We start from the raw sequence: 22,575 nt of genomic DNA, 5'->3' as shown, positions 1-22,575 counted from the left end.
AGGCTTTTTGGAGCCGACCTCTAGTGGCACTCGCTGGTATTGCAGCTGAAGACACTTCTGCATGGGAACCATTTTTCAGACCTGGAAATTAGGAACATTTTAATATCCAGTCTGTGATTCTGACAGCCTGGAGAACATTTACATAACCATCGCTACAGCAAGGTAGTATCTTCAGGGGGTGTTAAATTAAATATAATTAGAAAATCACAGCAAATATTGGTAGTCAAATTGTATTTATGTTTCCCAAACACGAACTTATGGTTGTATTTTGTTTTATTTTAGTTCGAGCAGTCGCAACAAAGTGACGGAAGCATTCAAAAACTCTTGACACATCCAAATTAAATGTATTTAATACTGAATTGCAAAGACTAAAATCTCAGGAGCAAACTAAAATTATTCCAATCAAGGGAAATTTTGACACCTGAAAACATACAGAAGATAATTTTAAGGCAGATTTGCATGTTGCCATCCCACATAGAGATTTAGACCAGTTGACATGGCGGATGTAAGCTCTGAGAACTTTGTGTAATTTGTCCTTCATGCTTGTTCTCTAAAATAAGTGCATATGCTGTAACACTGAAGGATTCTAGATATCCAGCTGGCAAACACAATGAATCAAAGCGTTTCACTGTGTAATTGTGGGAGAGGACAGGGTGTTTGGTGAAAGACATGGTTCTGCAGAGCAAATACTCCGGCGCTATCTGAATTTCACACTGGAACGGCTGAGCGAACGCAGAGCTGCTGTTGGGACAGTGACAATTTGACGAGAGAACATCCTGACTTTGTTGCAGTTTCATAATCTTGCAGGATGTGTGAGCATTTCTTTTCGCTGTATTTGTCAGCTGCTTTGGGGATTAATTAGCATATCCGTGCTGGAAATGGATCGGCTGCAGTAGAAGACTGGCCCTTATTTCACACGCTGTTAGTGGGCCAGCCTTCGTGTTCTCATAGAAACAGACAGCTCAGGAAACTACACACAGTGTGTTGCGGGGGATGCATATCTATATTTATATATGTATATACATATATAAATATATATATTCTGTAGAATAATACTGCGAACCTTCTTTGCACTTGTTCATAAAACTGCTATGTGAAATAAAACAATCACAATTAAAATTCAGGCGTCAAGAGGAAACCTGAATATAGAGTGGTGTATTATTTAACATAAATATTATTCTAATTCCAGGTGGGGTAGAGAGTGAAAACACACTCATTAGCCATGTTTCCTCTGCAGGAACGTTCCCCAGGGAACCTTTGGAGGAACATAGTTCCTCTAAGTGCATTTCCACTGCAAAGACCAGGGTCTAAATGAAGCTCTAGGGAGGTGTTTACCCCCCCCCCCCTCAATAAAAGCCCCTGCTCAGAGGGTGGTAATCACCAAAGCTTTCAGGGGTCGACATTTTATGACAAATGCCATTTTTAGAAATCTGCACTCGCAAACCAGTTTGTTAATTGCTATTTGTGTTTGGACACATCAGCACAGTTTTGCTGGATGTTCGTGTGTCTTCAGTATTATCTGTATATGAAAGTGGCGACGCAGCTTCCGGGTCTGAAAAATAGTTTATTCACAGTAGAAAGTCAGAGTGAAATATTTTCTGACAATCGTTGAGTCAAACCAACATGTGAAAACTGGCACGTGTGTTTTTCCCCTTTAAGCACTGTGAAAGCAGAGTTAACATCATTATTTACTGACATACAGGTGCTCCTGCGCTCCTTTCTACTATTTATTGTTACCTTTTATTACCCTGATATGTCTCTTTGCTTTGGTTTTAGATATTGAAGGGATTTGAGTGGATTCTGCCACTGACAATAAAAAAAAAAACCCCGACTAAATAGACAAGTAAATAAAGAGTTGAAATATAGGTATGGCTGACACAATGAAAAAATGAAAGGGTATCATTTGAACTCTCTTTTAACATCTTAGTACTAATTTTAAATAATATAAACTTCATAAATCAAGTAGATTAGTTTTGAATTTGTTGGTAACCGTTATGGCTGTCACAATGAATATTTGCGTGTCATATGAATAAATGTTTTTATGTAATTGGTTTTTTTCAGTTAATTTAATGCCACTATTTTAGTATAAAACGAATCATAGTTTAATAATACACATAGACCTTATTAAGAAGAGCCGTTTCTTGGCATTCAACGTTGGAAAATATAAATAGTTCTTCTGACTGCCGCCTTTTAACTGCAAATCTGACGAATCGCTCCCTCCGAGTTATCGGGCTCGACTTATCTGTTTGGCTTCAAACCAAAATGCACTGAAGGCGTTGCTGTGGTGTTTCTCTTTACAACTATATCCATGATGTTCATCTTAATGTTCTTTTCTCCACTGACGTGCAGTTAAACCATAAAGCCATTAGTAGTCATTAAAAGAGTCGAACCTCAAAAGGTAGAAAACAACAGAAATAGTGACGGAAATAGGATTTTTTTTTTCTATCATTTAAATGACCTGTTTTTATACAAATAAATGGAAGCAATTGTAATGATTATGGAAAATGATTGCAGACAGCTCAAATAATCATGATTAGGCGTTCATGCAATAATCGTGGCAGTACTTTGTCTCCTTTCTCTGGAGCCCCGGCTGGCTCACTAACTCACCGCGGGATTCATTAGAGGCACAATCACTGCTGGAGCATTTTACCTGAGAATAAAATTCACCTACTTCACTTCAATTTTCTTCAAGTCACAGTTTTCACAAGAGAACTGCAAGATGAGTCATTTGCAGTGTTGTACAGTGACATGAATCTGCTGTTAAGTACATTAAGGGAAATCTTGTGCTGTAATTTCCCTTTTGTTTTACCCAATTTGCCTTTTATTGCCGTGTCTGCGTTATATTTCATACTGTAAGTGTTCACTTCTTTTTCTCCTTCACATAGAGGGTCGTAAAGGCATTCAGCTGCATCCATAATGAACAATCAAAGTGAAATAAATTACCCCGAATAAAAAAAAAAAAAGAAAAGTTAGCATCATGTCCTCTTCTCCAAATAGTTCTTTCTGCGTTGCATTGTGGTCGATTGAGGCTTCCTGTCTGAGCGCTTTGGTCTGCTCATAATGAATCCTCCTCCTCACATACGAAGCTCTGGATGTTCTCGGACCGAGTTCCATGTCAGGAACACTGAGATCTTCTGCTGCTGGTTTATTGGAGGTTCTCAGCAACAGCTGAAAGAAAACTGGGGATTCAGCTTTTGTCAGTTCTGCTCCAAAGATGTGGAACAAACTAGCCGTTAGATATCAGGGAGTTAATACTTTTAATAGAGAGCTCAAACATCTCTTTACTTTAACCTTTAACTAGTTACTCTTCAAGCTCTCTTGCACTTTGAACTATGGCGCCTTTAAAATGCATGTTGCTCATTTTATATTTGAACTCTATTTGTTTAATTTGATCAGTTCTCATATATATATTTTCTATATTTTTAAATGTTCCTTTATATCTGTTTTTATGTGAAACACTTCATGATGTCACATTTCTTGCATGAAAGGTGCTTTACAAAAAAAGGTTTGTTATTATAATGACGGAGATCCATCAAGAGCACGAACCATTTCTCAGATCTGGCTTGTTAAGCTACAAAAAGATTGAAGAAAGTTAATTAGGCGATTTGTCGCTGATCGCTCTCTAAAAAGTAGGAAGACCGTTCCTGTGAACAACTAAGTGGTTGTAATGTTTCCGGCCACTTCTCAGTGTTAATGGCTGCTGAAGCGGAGGGAGCTGGCGGGCTGCACTCAGGCTGCCAGAACATGCGCTAAGTGCACTCTGCGTCTCCGCACAGCGACACGGAGCTCCGCCGCTCGTCTCCGGCACATTTTGGCACAAAATAATCGATGTTCATTTCTGCTGAACGGCTTTCTGTCGTATGTTCAGTCGGTTCGGTGTTTCTGCAAAAAGAGCTGTGAAATGTTTGGCTGTTGAATGAATACAGGAGAGAAAACCTCGCCGTTAAAAAACCTTTTAATGCCCCGACCGTTGCTGTTAATTATCGTTATGTGCTGCAAAGCTTTATTGCTGCGTTTTACATTTTCATGTCGTTACTTGTCTTAAATTCAAACTACATTTTATTACGAAGTGAATTATCGATCTGTCCTGTTTTCGGCACAGTATTTGGGACTTTCTTCCAAAACGCTAACCGAGAGGACCAAAACATTGAGTTGGAGATCCTGATTGATCCTCCAGATTCTGCCGTTTGCTGCCATTTCATAAATTCCACACGGATATCAGAAAAAAGTAGACTGAGTGTTAAATGTGACACGGTTAGCTTTCGGCTAAGGTTCGGAAAAGATCCCGGTTGGGGTCGAAATAAGTTTCTTTGTGTTTCCGTATTAAACTTGCGTAACGTAAAAACCAACGTTGCGACTCTTCCTCGACCCTGGTCGTCACGGTAACGACGGCGAAGGGCATCTTTTTCTAGCCTCCCGGCTTTGACGAAGCGCCCGAATCTGCCGCCCCGCGACCGGCACCGGGGCTGGATCATCTGTACTGGGATGTAAATTGGGGGCCTCGGATATAAAAAATAAAAAAAATGAACCAGAATTACAAATGTGTCGGGGCCGGACTGGAATAATATTATAAGGAATGTGTGCTGGAGCAGCTGCCACTGCCTCCTCTGCTCCTCTGCGTTTCATTGATAGAAGATAGATGAGGTGGTAATGGGCTCGTGCCACCAGTCGTCCTCCGTCCTGCGTACGATACGGGCTTCGCTACAGACCTCTTCGTCCGCTGTTTCTCTGTATTGATTTTCTGGCATATGCTTGTATGTTTTTTTCTGAATGGTACAATTTGTAAGATTCATAATGTCGGGACGGCTTAGCTGCTGCAGACCGAGTCTGCACAGGGACCCAAATGAAAAATGAAAAATAGTGGAGCGAAATGATTTTCTGTGCCACTTTCTCAACTGAATAGTCTTTTTTTTTTTTCTTCTTTTTTTAACCAGCCCCCCCGGGGGGATCTGTTTTGTAGGATAGCAGGTGTTATGATGACTGCATGAGGGAAACGCTGATTAAACATAACAGAAGCTCTCCAAAGCCCGCTTCCTTCCAGCCACAGTGAAGTCCAGCCATTGTGCAGCAGCGGGACGTTTTCACTCTCGCTCAGTTGTTGGACTGGGTATGAGGCCGCGCCTGGTGTTTTGGAATATTTATTCACGCGCATGAGTACGAGTTAGCCGGGGATTTCAGTGCATTTAGTGAACATTTGACTGGTCCAAACCGGCACCGTTCCCAAAAGAGGGCCCGAGTGCCAGCCTCTGTTTACAGGCAGTCAATTAATGCGGCAGGTGTAAGAGGCAGGTAATATCCTGCGAAAGCTTACAGGCTGTAATCTCTCTCACGCACACATTAATTCGATGCTCTTACATTAAGTCTGTGGATCGGTATTCGGCCACGAACACATCACAGGAGGAGACGCTGCGTCTGAGTCTCGGGGAGCTTTGGACACTTCTGTGGTTAGAAATCCGCAAACGGCGTCGAGCGCTCGCTCCTTTAACAGTTTCACCTAAAGATGCATTTAGGGAAATGAAGTGACTTTGATTGTTGCTGCTGGACTGTATTTAACTGCAGCAATTGAGGAACCAGATGTCAGGAAAGAAAAACGATATTTTTAATAGTGTTGCTAATTAGAAGAAAATGAGTCAACGGTTGTTTTTTCCTTCTATAAATCTTCTGCGTCATTTATCGAGCCAAACCGATGTGGTGTTAATTGGCATTGTCGCTTTTTTCTGACATTTTGTGGATCAAACAATGTCCTACATCATGGTTAGTGTTTAAAATATGCACTTAAGACCGTGAGCTACATGTCAGACGAAAGCTTTCACATTTAAAGAGTTGTTAATTGTCAAAAATGTTGTCTCCAGAGATCCTTCCATCATCTGTCACCTCGTGGTTTCCATCGAGCTTCTATGATAATATGTTAAATTGATGAGGGTCATATTTAACTATTTATAATAAATATACACCACGTAGCATAAACAGGCCTCCTGTGAAGACACAAGGTTTTGAATGAATGCAGAACCCACTTGTGTTTAGTGATGCAAAATATCCAAATACATTTTAGTTAGTGGAGATGCCTTCAAAGACTCGACCCGTGGTGAAGCTGGAAGAGTCTGGTCCACTTCACCCAGCAGGACACGTGGAGCTGCTGAAAACACGGAAACACAGTAAAAGGTGGAGTTGGCCGAAGGTTGAAGCCCGGCAACGACGCATCTCCCGTTTTATCTGAAATCTTTCAATTCCAACATTTAACTCTTCCGTCGCGCATTCACTCATTCACACCGGACCGTCCCCGCTGTCCATCGACGACCGCCGTTAAAGGGTCGCCACGCCGACGTCGTCCACGCCGGACTCTCCGATGACTCGCTCCCTCTCGCTGGGTTTGGCGCTGCAGTGAATTCTCGGGAGTGACGGTGGAGATTGCTAATCCGTCAGACTGATTTGGTGACAGGCGAAAGTGCTAATCCTCCTGCGTTATTCAGTGCCGGCGAGGACCGCCTAATCCCTCGCCGAGGGCCCGACGCAAACTAAACGGCTCTCCAGGAAACACGATGGGAGCGAGACGCCCACATCAACATTCACTGCTTCTCTCTCTGTTTTCTTCTAAAAAACATCTTTTGATTCAAAACATATTCATGAGCTGATTGACAGCAGAGAAAAGATATTTTGTTTCTCGGGCTGATAAAAAAAAAAAAAATCATCTGAAGTGGGATTAAAAACCTTCAGGGAGATTTTCAAAGTTCCATTTCCACGTATGAAGCTGCTGAAACTGATTGAGTTTTCTGACGCTCTGTTTATGACAGCACATCATTCACAGGCGTGAATACGTGATTTCCTCCGTTTTAACTCCACTGAAACCAACAAGACTCGTCAAAATCCCTTTTTTATTCCACCTTTATTAAATATTTGGTTTGTGTAAAGTGCGGGCGCCTCGAACTCCAGCGATGCTTCTCTCTCAGAGCCTAAATGCAAACTGATCTGGAGCCAGCGAGAACATGTTGCAGCTTTGGCACAAAACGTCCGCACGAGTTCAAACATCTGTCTGATGAAGGAGCTGCTCCGGAGATCCAGCCAGCGTTCACAGCTTTCATCACATTCTTCTGATTAATAATTGCTAACGGGCAAAATTACCTCCTCGATGTATGGAGCCAAATCGAGAAAATATCAGGTCCCTCGCTGACTTCATGTGTAAGTGGAGGAGACTTTCCAGGGAGGAAGAGGAGGGGAAGCTCCAAGACAACAAAACTAAATGTGCATGCGAGAGCTTACAATCACAAATCCAGCAGCAATCAGCTGGAAATGGAGGTTTTTAATTATTTTTTTTATGACACAGCTGGCCGGAGTATCTTGCTTTGGTTTCACACGGTGACTGTAAATACAGATGGTTTTGAAATCATTTGCTTTCAATCAGAAATAATGAAGTTTGTGTGTAGTTGCTGAGGGCTTTGTGTGCTTACAGTCTACAAATCAGTTGGGAACGTCCTCTCAAAGGTTAATCTCCTAATTATTAGTTCTGATGCAACCGCAGCTCCGTCAGCGCTGGGCCGGATTCAGAGATGGATCATCTGGAGGTGAACCGGCCCGAGAGCTCCGGAGACATCTCGGCGTGTCGAGCGCCGCAGAAAGAGCACAAGAAAAGTTGGACATTTTGAGGAATGTGCTCGTTTGCCTCGGAGAGTCGACGCCGGCCCGTTTCGTCCCGAGCACCGCAGAAAGATCACGGATGAACACGTCGCGGTCAGTTTGATTAACTGGCACCAAAACCCAAGAACAAATTGTCCATCTGGTGTTTTTCTTGAGCGGGTCAGTGATTCGACTGCACGGTCAAACTTTTCTGTCACGACTCATCGACCAGAAACACTCCGTCAGCTGATCGACCGTAAACAATCTAAACCAACGAAACAGCGCTTTAATTGTGCGCCGTCCAATGCGGTCGCATTTACCGTGTAGGCGAGATGACGTCGTCGTAATTTAGACATTTTCTTGAAGGCTGGAGTTGCGACGTGTTTTTTGCTGACGTACACGGAGGACGTGGAAATTCGCTTTTTGTCGGATGTCGAGCGGATACATCAAAATTGTGCCTTTGCGTTTCCCGTCAGCTTGCTAAATCGTTAGCTCGTGGGGGCTTCCAGACGCCGTCCGCGTTGCCGTTGCCCGGCAACAATACTTGTACGACTTGGACACGTTGCGCACGTCTTCCCGCGTCGTGACTACGAGCTCACGAGTTGCATTTGAACGCAGCATCAGTGAGCTTCATGAAGTGGGATAGCTCTTTCCCTCCCACATACAAGGGTGATATCAATGTTCTCATCAAACATTCAGCAAATATTCCTTCCATTTTTTAGAGTGAGAGTAATTAATCTTGTTTTATTAATCTGACTTGAATACGCCGGCAGAACGAGTTCGAGCTGGAAAAGGCCGTTGCATCAGGCTGCTGTTCCCGAAGCTTCAGATGTTGTGAACACAACGGAGACGAGCTGTTGTGACTCATTTATGTTTCACGTCTTCAAGTAAATAAGGGGTGAAACATAAATGTATTTATGAGCTTCCTCGCTGTTTTCAAATTAGACTTCTTTCCATTGTTCTCATTTCCTCTGAAATCCTGAGCAGCATCTGTTGAATCTTAAAATCAAGGACGGACTGGGATCAATAGCTGCGATCGATGCGGGCACCATATAATTGCAACAGGCCCCTACGAGGACAGTACAAATGTCTCCCATGAGTTTTGTGGCAAACATAAAGATGTTGACAACAAGAGATCGTCTGAAGCTCCTTTTCCTCCCATTATATCTTTAGAGGTAAAGAATAGATGTAAGTTAACACTCGACCTTTTAAAGGAGCGTCTTTGTCGGCGCGGCGCGGCGTCATCTGAAACTGAAAGTTTTGAAGGTGGCCGGGGGATTATCTGTTCACATCCTCCCTGTGTGGAGATCTCCAGCGCTCGAGTAACACTTTGTGGGTTATTTTAGTGTTGTTGTTTTTTTGTTTTTTTGAATATGGTTGTTAGGATTTCACACAATCTTAACAGAAGATAACCCTGACCCGACCCTGCTGCCGTGAGCCTCGGACCGCAGCCTACAAACGGCTGGAACTTACTGGGAATAATGACGGTTTAAAACACATTACACAGAAGTTGTTTGCAGAAGATACGATTATTAGAAATGGGAGCAGGAACAAACTGGTGTAAATACGCTAAGACAAATCTCATTATGGTGAATGAGGAAGGGAGCCTATGAATCACCGGTGGTATACATGTAGCATGAAAAATGGATGAGCTCTCCGTCCCCGGACTAAAATTAGACAGAAACCTAATATGGTGAGTGTCCTTCAAGTAACACTCTGATTTATAAGCATCAACAAGCACGAGAAGGTGAGAAAAAGCTGCTCTTCTACCAAAACACCTTCCAAGACTGGAAGCAGGACGTGATGCCGACGGACGTCGCGGAAAATCGGACTATTCCTTTTGTTGGAAAGCCAAGCAGGAGCATCTTTTCAAGGAATCATTTTTCAGTGTGATTACTGCGTGAATGTCCTTCTGTGACAACACAGGAAGAATATAAAGTGGAACAAAGACTAACGCACAATGTCGGATGAATATTGATACACACTTTACATTAGCTGCAGGTCTCAGTGTCTGCATGTTAACGTTGGGAAGAAAAGAAAAAGATTTGAAGTGGAATCGTTTGGCGAGCAGCTAATGAATTAGTTCATTAATTAATGAGGAGACCTAAATGGACTTTTTGGTCCTTTTGCTTCTGGAAGAAAGCGGCTGTGCATCACGTCAGAGAAAAACACTTTTTCTAAATGACTCACATTTAAAAGAGCAAGCCTGACGGTATGTTTCTTTATTGAGCAATTAGAGCTCTTTCATTTATCTCATATTTTACTGTAAATTACAAAGACAAAAGCTCGGAGGCCGATTTGTTCCACCGGGTTTCTACTGAGTCGTCCCGTGATGTCCTCCGACCGACACGGAGACTCTGCTGACGTCACCCGGCCGCTCCGGACAATAAAACTCACCTGGTGAAACTCGCCTTCCCGTCCTGCCGCGTCACCTCCGTTTGCTTTTGCGCGGCTCGGATCGGGAACGCTGCCGGTTTGATGAATTCCTGTCACCTTCGCCGGTTTGTGTTACGTTGACATATTTCAGTGTGACAAACAGGACGTGTGTCGTCCAGCTGGTGGAGGAACTAACGTTCACATTAATCACATCCACGGCTCCACAGAGCACCTTAGTTTCAGCTCTGAAGGCTTTAGTAGTACTAGCAGTAGTAGTGGTACTAGCAGTAGTAGTGGTACTAGCAGTAGTAGTGGTACTAGCAGTAGTAGTGGTACTAGTAGTAGTAGTAGTAGTAGTAGTACTAGTAGTAGTAGTAGCTGTAGTAGTAGTAGTAGTAGTACTAGTAGTAGTACTAGTAGTGGTAGTACTAGTAGTAGTAGTAGCTGTAGTTGTAGTAGTAGTACTAGCAGTAGTAGTAGTAGTAGTAGTACTAGCAGTAGTAGTAGTAGGCTGAAGCTCAACACTGGACTTTTCTAAATCTAGACACTAGTAGTAGTAGTAGTAGTAGTACTAGTAGTAGTAGTACTAGGTCCAAGCAGACCGTTAATGAGACTTAAACCTTCTCAGAATGAACCAAAAAGTGAACTTTTCTAAATCTAGAGACTAGTAGTACTAGTAGTAGTAGTAGTACTTGTAGTAGTAGTAGTAGTACTAGTCTAGTGGTGAAGCAACATCCCTCCTGAGCCTGCAGCACAGTAGACGTACAACGAGCCACATGGAGGGAGGGATCGGCCGTCGATGGCTGACGAGCCGTCGCTGCAGAGGCAACGTGGCCGGCGGAGCAGAAAGATGTTTAATTGGCAGCGTTTGAACGCACCGGCTCTAATTAGTAGAGGAGAACACGTTTCAACTTCCCAACCCCAACAAGCATCCTGAAAACTTCACTGACATTTTGCAGGCTGGTCAGTGGGTGAGCAGAGTGCTGCGACTCCCAAAATAGAAAATGCACCGGGTTTGTTGGTATTTGTGGTGAGTACACAACAAATTATCATTAAACTGACCTGTGGCTACACCGGAGGCAGGAAGAAGAACCTTCATGACGCTTTTATAACATCTCAACTGTCTCAAAGCTTCACGGCGCCGTCGTTCTTCTGCTTCTCTTTCTCTACATTGTAAGAATCAACAATTCTTGAATACAAATATTCAACCCTCATATTTTGTTCATCAGAGTATCACAACAAAGCTGGAAACACCATTTGCATGCACATTTGTTTTTGCAGCAACACGAAAATAAATGACGGTCGTCTTAACGTGTCCTTCCAGGTCAGTTATCATGCAGAATATGTTCTGTGCTCACTGCTGCGATAATCGCCTCCATGTGCACGCTCTCGTGAAATAATTCCATTATTCATGCCACTGTTATATCTGGAAATGAGCAAAGCAGAGCAGGCGGGCCCATGTTTAATATTTAAAGGGAAAACAATCAGACGAATGAATAAATACGCAAAGCTTTTTATGACTCCACTGATTCAAAGTGACAAATGAAAACTTTTAAGAAATACAAGTTGTTGTTGTTGTTTTAGTTTAAACGAGCGAACGGGAGTAAAATGTGCATTAAAGTCTTCTGCAGCGTTCGTAGCGAAAGCAGAAATAATAATGACGGCTCCTTCAGTGAGCCGGATGCAAAATAATTGCAGCCGTGAAAAGGAATTCAAAGCTTTACTTTTGCAAGGATTTATAGTCGTGATTATTATCCACCGTCGCCACGGCGATGGTGACGTTTCACATTCGACAGCTTCTCGAAGCGCACGTATAAGTTTCGCTGTAACAACATCGGCTCAAAGTTGCCGTCTTGCAAACAATCTCATGAAACATTGATTTATTGCACACCTCAGGGTGGAAAGAAGGAACACACTCTGCCAATATAATTCATTATTAATTCATGAGCAATCTTGTGGCTGTCAATGCTGTCGTTACGAGTAGTTTAAAACTGCACTGTTACAGTCCGATTCAGTCCTCTTCAGCCTGAAACCGCTCTGCTCCTGTCAAAAGGCCGAACACGCGGTGAGCGGCGATAACGAACGGGGATTTAATGGCGCTCGTCTCCACGGATACGCCCGCAGATTAACATCAACGCGTCGCCCGAGTGTAACGCAGATCTCCTCGAAGAGTCTCTCAAGCTTCACTCAGTTAAAATCACATTAGAAAACCACAGTCATCTCCAGAAAAACACGGGTTTCTGTCTCATCTCGTGGCTTTTCCTCGTTTCTTCCTGCGTTTTCGGCTTCATCTTCTGCTCCTCTCTCTTATTCCCCCTCGCTCGCCCTCTCTCTCTCAGTGACTCATGCATCACCCTACAGCTCCTTTTCAGCTGTCAGATTTTCTACAGTTTCACTGTGACTCTAATCCAATTCAGAACCAAATCTCAAAACGCTCGGCCCTGTAGGCTGCCCTTCTCGATGACCCCCCCCCCTCCCCTCCCCCCCACACACGATTACCATTTACCCAGAATTCCGTGGGATCGTGTGCGTTTCCGTCTTGCCCGTGACACGGTTGGCTCCGAGTGTTTCTAAAAATACGGTGCAGCTCTCGGAGATGGCCACGACAGAGCTGTGCGAGGTCGGCCCGGGTCCGGCTGACGGACGGCGGCTCTAAATAGGACGACTGAAGTGGGAGCAACATTTGTGGTGCGTCGTTTCTGTTGCATCAAACTTGGTTGGAGAATTTTTGAATAAGTTCAATAACTTCGGTGTTGCTGACTCACATAACGTCCTCATGATGTTATTTTCTCTCTAATTTACGGTTTTGATTGCACGATATTAAAAATGTCAATCCTGTTGTCAGTTTTTCGGATCTCTTTCTGAGCTGCAGGAAACTTCATCTATTTAAACATTTCCTCAAGTGTCTGTTATCCGTAGCGCCCAAGGTCGTCAGTGTTGACCTTACGGCTGTGAAGCTGTTACTCACTGGATTTGTCTCGAGCAGAGATTTAAAAAAAAAAAATAGCATTTGGTTTAAGTGGATGAAGCAAACATGTGAGCTAACGTTTGCTAATTTACTGATCAGATCCAGATTAGAAGTTATTTAAAGTTCTGTCTGCTTGTGAAACATGAACTCTTCTTTTATCTCTGTCTGCCTGCTGTTTGATATCGTTGAGGTTCATTTATTGGACATTCTTTTTGCTGACATGACAGGTTTTGGAAAATAAAACCAAAACAAAAAGCCAAATGAGGCTAAAACGCTCCCGCCATGTCAGCTTTACTGTAAAAACGACTTGAAAGTACGTGAGCAAGCAAACATGGACATCTCATGTCAGCCAAAGTCGGTTAAATGTAATTAAATGCTGGAATTTAATGAGAGGAAATCAAGAAGTTCTGAAACTGCTGCTGTTGCAGGAACATCCATATTTGAGGCATCGCCGACTGTCGGTCAGCGTTATTGTCCAAGCGCGTGAACACAAAGAGATTTTGGACAAATACGGGTGTAAACATGCAACTTTGTTTCTTCCAGTTAGTTAGTTTGATTTGATTAAAACAGAATAAGTAGCAAACGATTGGCGACTGACGTCGTGAGTTTTCCGGTGGCGGGGAAAGTTCGTGAGTCCTAAACATCAGAATCCTTCTCGTTATTATCTTCCCTCCACAAATGATGGTAAACGTGATAATTACCTGGAAGGTTTTGATTGCCAGCGATCAAAACCTTTTATCAAAATCTTTTATCGTTGATATGAAAACATTGGTGCATCTTTAAAAGGTCACGAATATCAAACATCTGCAAACGCCCCGTTACACGTGCTACTCGGGTTTAGTGTCGACCAATAGGAGTGCGAGTTTGGTCTTTAGAGTATCACTTGTAAGTAATAATGTGAAGCATATTTCCCTTGAACCCGTCGGCATCCTCTGACTCGTTTACATGTTGGAGATGATTTTGTTTCCCATCTGTCTTTCACTCCCTCCACCACCTGTCATCGCCCGAAAGGCTGAAAAGCTTTCTGCTGAGAAAACAGAGAACTGACGGGAACAAGCTGCTCGATCTCCGGCTAATTCCAACGAGGTGCTTTTCAATGCAGAGACGTAAAAGGTAAAGAAGACACCGTTGTTTCTGCAACAAACTCACTTTATTTCTTTTGATTGTGACAGTTTGAAGTAGTTTCGAGCAACATTTAAGGAATTTGCTACTATTTCTTTGGATATTTCTCAAAGTGCCTTTAAACCAAAGATTGTAGATAAACAAATAGACGTATCTTCCGTGACATCATCAGTAGATTTCCCAAAGAGCAGTTTTGAAGTTCAGAGTGGTGGCACTCACTGCCAAGAGGTAGAGCGTGGGCGGAGCTTAAACAGGTGTATGGAGCCTGGTTGAAACCAAGCAGCAACCGGCACTGACGTCACCCGTTGGTTTGTGAACGGCCGTTATGAAGCCTTTGGTTTGGAATTTGCTAGCTTGGAGCGGTTTGGAGCAGGAAGTGACCATATTTGGACGAGCTGGGGGAGGAGCAAGCAGGGGATCCGACTGATCTGATTGGAAACTGGCCGTAACTACGTCCCGCCCACCGATAGCTGTAACCTGACTGCACCACAGGCCTGTCAATCAAACAGACACGCCCCCAAAAACAGGTCTTCTTGAATCTTCTTTTCTAATGAATGAGGGATTATTTTCAGATGGACCTCCAGAAAACTAATAAGAAGGAGTGACTTTAGCTAACAACACCGAGATAACTGATGGACACATTTTATTCACTTTGGATTTGATGAGAGAAGTTGAATGGGAGTCTATGGAGCCGGAGGCTTTTTGGAGCCGACCTCTAGTGGCACTCGCTGGTATTGCAGCTTAAAGTACTTCTGTATTGGCCTCATTTTTCAGATCTGGAAGCTGTGAACAGTTTTATATACAGTCTGTGGTTGAAACCATTCATGGTACCAGGCTATGTCCACTGTAGTTAGGCATTTAAATTGGAGGTCTGTGGGGATTTACCTGCTTTTTTTTTTTTTACTTGCGTTGGCTTTATTTTTCAGCCCTGCAGGTATAAACATACTATTGTGCATTATATACTGAGAATTCCTATCAATTATCCATGTTTTAAAGGCCAAATGTCTACAAGGCAAATAAACTGGAAATGCAAAGAAAGACAGAGTGGTTGGAGGCCAGCAGACTGCTGAGATATAGATTGGGACATCAAACACACTGGAGATCTTCAGGAGACTCCAAACTAAATCCTTTTTCAAGGTTATGCACTCGTACTCAAGTGCTGAAATACTTTTTTAATCCAAGGACACAATTTACAGTTTGTGGGGGAATCATCTGTGTTTCATCGACGTCAGCATTGTGAAGCATATATTTGGAAAGATGTTGAGTTATGATATGGTTCAGTAAATGTGTCAGATTTTGTGAACTAGTCTCATCTTTTTAACTGTGGAGAGAGCTGAATAAAACAAAAACAGCACCAGCATAAACAGCCATTTTATCATGAGCCTGCTCCGGTATGAGCTTAAATAACTTACAAGGCGGAGGTGTGCACATCAGCGCCGACGACACACTGACACACACACACACACACACACACACACACACACACACACACACACACACACACACACACACACAACTTCAACACATCACCAGACCAGTTCCTCACTGCAGCAACACACAACTGGACTGTAATTATTAAACAGAGAGGCAGGGAGGAAGAGCGGCTGGTGGGGGGGGGGCAGACTGATAAATACACAAAGACAGAGGCAGGCTTGTGGACGGATAATAAGGTGGAGAGACACGGATAGTTACCGGAGCGCCAGATGGATGGCCGACGAGACAGGTCGACAAATAGCGGCGCGGTCAGAATGACAGCTCGGAAACACCTGAAACAAGCTTCACCAACCAGCTCAATTTCAAGGAAGGTTTTCAGTTTGTAAGTTGTCTCAATGTGAGCACTAAATAAATATGAAATAGAAAACGCCGTCCTCTTTACTCTGTTCCTTCTTTTCTTTTTTCATTAATTTGATTGGCAGGCTACACAGAGCGGATGGGAGTCAGGGTTTGTAGTTGCTGTGGCAACGGCCTGCTCTTTGTTAAAGGCTACATTGCTGGCATCTGATGTGTCTGAGCCGCGATCGATAAAAAGCCAGCCTGCAGAGACTGATGAACGGACCGCGGCTCTTTGCCAGGCCGGGCAGGACCGCGGAGAGAGAGAGAGAGGAAAAAGGGAAAAAAAAAAAGGAGTTAGGTGGAAGATGTGTGAACGGACGGACGGAGAGATGAAACAGCGATAGCAAGAGGAGGGAAAGAAAGGCAGAGATATGGAGATGCGAGCGGTGCAGCTGATGAGCCGGGCGGAGGGCTGAGCCGGAGGAGCAGCAGAGCGAGCGGCTGCTTCTGCCTCATCTCGCCTGTTTTCTGAATGTCACTCACTTCACTATCAAAGTCAGGTACGTGTCTGTCTGCTCGTCATCTGCTCGCCTCGGCAGCGTTTTTGCTCTGCGAAGTCTGCGAGCATTCAAAAAGCGTTTTACAAAGGCGCCTTTTCATATTCCCACTGCTTTTTCTTCGCCACTCTCTGAGGGTGCATTCAGATTTCCAGCGCTCGCAGATGTGTGTTACGTTTTTGCGCATCTAATTGGAAAAGATAGCCACGAGCAGAATGCAGATACTACTGGTAATGAGGCAATTACGCTCGGCCTCTCCGTCTCCACGGCCATCTCTCAATTCAACAACCTGTGGCTGCCGGGAGGCGTCTTTCCGTCGAGCCGCGGATACGCTCGGCTCTCGGAGACCCACGACGCTCCACGGCTCAACTCCTCATCACACCGTCGTCATCTCCTCTTCCTCCCTTAACAACCCCACCAAACACACATGTGCCGAGAACTGGAGCCACGTTTTCATTTTCATGAATGGAATCAGAACACGAGCAGTAAATCTCTAAATCAGTCGCATAATCACTGCAAATTGACCGATTTTTACTTTGTATTTTATACAGCCGACAAGCAATAAGGATACAAATATAACTTTCATTTGATTTATTGTTAATCCGCCTGTAAAATGCATCTTTACTGTCATGCGACGCATAAAACGCTGCCGTGGCAATAACGCCGTTCATCATTATGAGCTGTGAACGCGCCGTAGGAAGCGTTAATTCCTGCAAATAAACGGGCAAACGAGATCAAATGAATTCAAAAGGAGATCGAGAACTTATCGCTTGGATCATTTCAGGAACTAAAGTAAAAACAAATATTGAGAATATTTCGACGAAATAATCTGCAATAACAAGCAGTTAGCGGAAACCAGAAGAGCAACAAGCACTCTGCTATTTATACGTAGACGTCGCTCTGCTTCAGCATCAGTGATAAATATAGAAAGTCATATTTAACTCGGCGTGAGCGGAAACGAGGAGGCAGCGAGATGACATGTTGATTACTTCTGAAGTCGTATACGTTTGTTTCCGTTGGTCCTGGCGGGGTTGTGCCTGCTCACACGCTGCTGTGGCTTCAATTACACAAGCAAACACAAGCTGTCATTTCATTTCCTACTTCATTTGTATTTTAATTTGAACACTTGCCACATATTTCACCCCCTCATCCCTTTATCAACACACACACACACACACACACACACACACACACACACACACACACATACAGCAGCACCAGACCCACGCGGGCCTTCGGCCTCGCTGCCCCCTAACGCCGGTCTTTCCTCGCCATCAGGCCGGCACGTCGTCCATCCTCATAAAACACCTCCGGTTAGCCTGCAACCTTTTGTGCTACCGCGGTGATCAACGCTCACATTTTTTTTCCGCGGCTGGTATTTCTATTTCTTGCCGCGTCTTGCCCTGCCGGGAGTTTAATTCCATTATATCCACCTCGCCAGGGAGAGAGAGAGAGAGAGAGAGAGAGAGAGAGAGAGAAAAAAAAGAGACATTTATTAAAGCAGGAAAAAGACTCGGCGGTTTAAGTCGACTCGCTGTGTAAAAGGTTGTAAAACGGTTGGAAGCGTCAGAAGGTGAGAGGTTGTGAACGGGAGCCGACGGCCGCAGTTAAGTGGCGAGTATGTTAACACGTTTTCTGTCGGTGTGTCTTGCAGGGCTCGTTCGTGATGCTGCTCCGTATGGACAAGAAGCTGTGCCGTGACAGAGGGCAACGTGGGTAAAAGAGACATGCGAGACCCGGGCCCGCACCACTGCCACCTCGTCCTGGGCGGGGCTTTGCTGCTTCTCCTCGCCAGCTCGGCGCTGAGCTGCCCCGCCCGATGCGAGTGCTCCGCCCAAAGCAAGTCGGTCAGCTGCCACCGCAAGCGCCTGCCCAGCATCCCCGAAGGCATCCCCATCGAGACGCGCGTCCTGGACCTCAGCAAGAACAAGCTGCGCATCATCACGCCGGACAACTTCTCGTCGTTCCAGCAGCTGGAGGATCTGGATCTCAGCGACAACCTCATCAGCGCCGTGGAGCCCAACTCCTTCCGCTCTCAGCTCGCTCTCCGCTCGCTCAACTTCCGCAGCAACCTGCTCCAGCTGGTTCCCATCGGCGTGCTGTCGGGCCTGACCAACCTCACCCGCCTCGACCTGAGCCACAACCGGCTGGTGGTTCTTCTGGATCACGCCTTCCAAGACCTGCGGCGGTTGACGTCCCTGGAGGTGGGAGATAACGAGCTGGTTTTCGTCTCTCAGAGGGCCTTCACGGGATTACTGGGCCTGCAGAGTCTGACCCTGGAACGCTCCAACCTGACCGTCGTCCCCACGGACGCTCTGGCACATCTGCACAGCCTGGTCGAGCTGCGCATGCGCTACCTGAGCATCGCTTTTCTCAAGCCTTTCTCCTTTAAGAGATTATCTCGTCTGCACCACCTAGAGATCGACTTCTGGCCCTGGCTGGACACACTGCCTCCTTTCTCCCTCCACGGCCTCAACCTCACCACGCTGTTCATAACCAACACAAACCTGTCTGCCTTCCCCGGCGCAGCGCTGCGCAACCTGCCCTACCTCACGCATCTGAACCTGTCCTACTGCCGCATCCAGCACATCAGCCAGGGAGAGCTGGGCCAACTCCCACACCTGCTGGAGCTCCGCCTCACAGGGGCTCAGCTGCTTTCTATAGAGACCTTCGCTTTTGTGGGCCTCAAATCGCTGCAACTCCTGGATGTGTCGGAGAACCGCCTGGACTCCCTGGAGAGGGGAGTGTTCGCCTCACCGGACGGCCTGCAGAGGCTCTGTCTGGGCGGAAACCCGCTGGTGTGCGACTGCAGATTGCTCTGGCTGCTCAACAGCCACAAGCCGCCCTCTCTGCAGATTTTGGAGGTCCAGCCTGAGTGCAGTGCACCCGACAACCTTCTGGGGAAAACTCTGCGCGAGCTCAAGGAACCTCTGGTCTCCAGGTACATGACCTGCACCAAGCCACGGATCGGACCCAACACCACGCAGCTGCTGATGGCTGACGAGGGTCAGCCCGCCCGCCTCACCTGCACGGCAGAGGGAGCGCCTCGGCCCTCCGTGGTCTGGATTACACCTCACAGACGCTACGTCACGGCCAAGAGCAGCGGCAGGGTGGAGGTCCAGCCGGACGGGACCCTGGAGATCAAGGCGGCGGAGCTGCACGACAGCGGCGTGTACTTGTGCATCGCCAGCAACCCCGCTGGCAACGCGAGCCTCTCGGCCTCTCTCGCCGTGAAGAGCCTGGGCTTAACGGACCGATCTCACAGCAACAGGAGCTCAAACTACCTGACAGACTCCAACAGCACGTGGGGCAACGGGACGGTGTTGTACAACATGACGGTCCCCATCGACCTTAAGACCATCATCATATCTACAGCCATGGGCTGCCTGTCCTTCCTAGGTGTGGTCATCTTCTGCTTTCTGCTTCTGTTCGTGTGGAGCCGAGGGAAAGGACGCCATAAGAGCAACTTTGACATCGAGTATGTCCCCCGTAAATCCAACGGGGCGGCGGCGGAGGTGTCGGAGACGAGCGGCCCGCGGCGGGTCAACATGAAAATGATTTGAAAACAATGCAGACCGACGCACACGCGAGCAACGTCGACAACGCAGTGCACACATATCAACAAAAAAAAAAAAAAAAAAGTTTTTTCTATGACCCAGTGGATTTGTGACAAACGAACGTGATGTACTATTATAGTGGGTGTCGATATGACGGTGATCTCGTGATAAAGTGGACATGTGAATATAAAAGTGATATATGAAACCGTGGACGTGTTTATATGACATAATGTTCTCATACAGTACACTGAATATAATTCTATAACCAACATATCAATATGGGAGTGATATAGTGTTGCACTAGGCGTGTGATTCAGTGGTGACGTGATGAGTAATGATGTTGTCGACTCACCGAGACATCAAGGTGAAGGAGGGAGCGACGGGACATCTTCGCGTGGCACTAGAAGTATCATCGCTGCAACATGTCAGGACTAAATCGTCTAAAACCCATCTTAGCTGCAGTATGAACGGTGTGTGTGTGTGTGTGTGTTGTGTTCATGTGCGCTCGTGTGTGTGTGTGTGTGTGTGTGTGTGTGTGTGTGTGTGTGTGTGTGTGTGTGTGCGTGCATTGGTGTGCGCATGATGCATTTGTGTGTTTCTTTGTGCATGTGCACGCATTGCCTTTTCTTGTTGGACGGAACAGTCAAAGTGAATAAAAGGGTCCAAAAAGCTTTTTCCAGGCCTTCGTTCGTGTTCGGTCGTCGTGACAACAGTAATCAGTCACTGTTGTGTAAAAAAAAAAAAAACAACACAGGATTATCTATGTTTGTATGCAAAACTCACAATTAATATATTCCAAAAGGAAATGCTGCATACATTTTGAAATGGGTCCCCTTGGAAAGACTTCAACATTCAGACGGGGATTTTTCTAAACTCCAGGAAACGTAGTTGCATCGTGAGCTTCGTCGCTCTCCGGCAAAAAACACGGCAGAAAAAGCTTCCAGCTGTAGAAATGGCATGTTAAACCAATTTTATAACATGATAAATCATGGGCAGATTTTCCTGCCAGACAAATCCCTTGATATGATATAAAAGAGGCACAATGGCAGAGATTTACTGGCCGCCGCCCTCTTTGGGACGAGACAATGTTGAGTTTCACAGATTTATGGGTTGAATCCTCCACCCCACCCCCCACCCCACCCCACCCCAACACCACCACCACCACTCCCCTCTCATTTTTCCTTGATCGCACCACTTCAAGCTCGCGTGTCCGGGTTCTTCCCTGGGGGGTACCGAGGGGCTCTGGGTATTGAAGTAGATGGAGATTTGAAAGTTGTAGTGGAAATCTTGTATTGTTTAATTTATTTTTTTTCTTTCTTTTTTTCGTTGAAAATGTTTTAAATGTTTAGAAAAAAAAAAAAGTAAAACTATTAAGGGCCATTCTTTGTAATGCAGGGACGTGGGTGTTAACTTGTGTGATCCTGTTGTGATAAAATGTTCAAGGTTGTATAATTGTTTTCATATGACAAATTTATGGGTATATTTTCAAAAGGAAATAAATCTTAATCATACCCCTAAAACGAGTTCTCACAGCTGAAATTTGTACTGACTTTAAAGCCGTTCTTTTGTCACTAATATGTTCCAGGTCATTTAGTGATTATCTATATTAGTCTTGATTTTGTCTTTTTTTTGCTATTTTTAACATATAATATCTAACCATCTGGTTGTAGCTACTAAACACAGACTTTAACGCATTTTTACTATTTTATTTTATTTTGATTTTACTTTTGTAATTGTGTTTTGCATCCTAAATTAGCTGTATACATTTTCAATTACACACGAGTAGTACAGTTCCCAGCATGCCGGACGATGTATGGTGACACATTTTAAAAAAATAAAAACACTGATTAATATTCAATTAAATTACCAGTCGCTGTAATTTATCCCATTTTTAGCCATACCAGCAGTGGTCGGCCAGTTATTGGTTCACCACTTTAAACCACATTTCATGGCAAACCATCCGAAACCAAACAGTCCCCCGAAGGGATAAACCTGACGAGGACCTCTGACTTTTCTTCTGGCGCAACATTTTTAATCTTTATCAAAAAGTCTTGACAACAATTTGATTTGACTGCCATGAAATTTGGTGTGTAGGTTAACGGTTTGAATTTGTTGAAATCTGTGGCTTAAGAATAAATTCCTACAAAACGATGTAACTCCCATCAGTCTCACCCCGATGTGTTATTGCCAATTAAGCAGATGGTAGCATGCTAGCATCCTAAACACAGACGGTAAACAATGTACTGGCTAAATAATGGCATTGAACTCTAAATGTCAAGAACAAAGTCAAAATGTTGAGAAGCAAAGGAAGTCGGTTCAGAGCGCCTGAGCTCCACAAACAGCTCCAGGATCAAACAGCTTCATCAGTTGTCTTATGATACGACATATATCCTCTTTGTACACTGCTCAAAAAGATAAAGGGAACACTTAAACGACATCCTAGATCTCAATGAATGAAATATTCCATTTGAAAATCTTTATTCATTACATAGTGGAATGTGTTGACAACAAAATAACATCAGAATAATCAATGGAAATCAAAATCATTATCCATGGAGGTCTGGATTCAGAATCATACTCCAAATAAAAGTGTAAAACTCAGATCACAGGC

General features: G+C 44.7%; 1 protein-coding gene across 2 annotated transcripts in view; it reads left to right on the top strand.

The window, feature by feature from the left end:
• The window catches only part of lingo2b (leucine rich repeat and Ig domain containing 2b), a 36,810-nt gene extending 14,684 nt beyond the window's left edge, over positions 1–22,126 (top strand). Inside the window, exons 1-2 of one of the 2 annotated variants that reach the window (XM_069172992.1) lie at positions 15,990–16,410; positions 18,062–22,126. In XM_069172992.1, the coding sequence (XP_069029093.1) occupies positions 18,135–19,970 (1,836 nt within the window). In that variant the 5' untranslated portion in view covers positions 15,990–16,410; positions 18,062–18,134 and the 3' untranslated portion in view covers positions 19,971–22,126. Of the gene's footprint in view, positions 1–15,989; positions 16,411–18,061 lie in introns of those variants that run through there. The other variant, XM_069172991.1, reaches the window with a different exon arrangement.
• The last annotated feature ends 449 nt before the right edge of the window (positions 22,127–22,575 follow it).

This window comes from Embiotoca jacksoni, unplaced genomic scaffold (genome assembly GCF_022577435.1).
Source record: "Embiotoca jacksoni isolate LCO1_2020_lvr unplaced genomic scaffold, fEmbJac1.0.p SCAF_57, whole genome shotgun sequence".
Taxonomy (NCBI): Eukaryota; Metazoa; Chordata; class Actinopteri; family Embiotocidae; genus Embiotoca; species Embiotoca jacksoni.
Note: the sequence above shows the minus strand (reverse complement) of the source record. Positions and strands in the feature narration are given on the sequence as shown.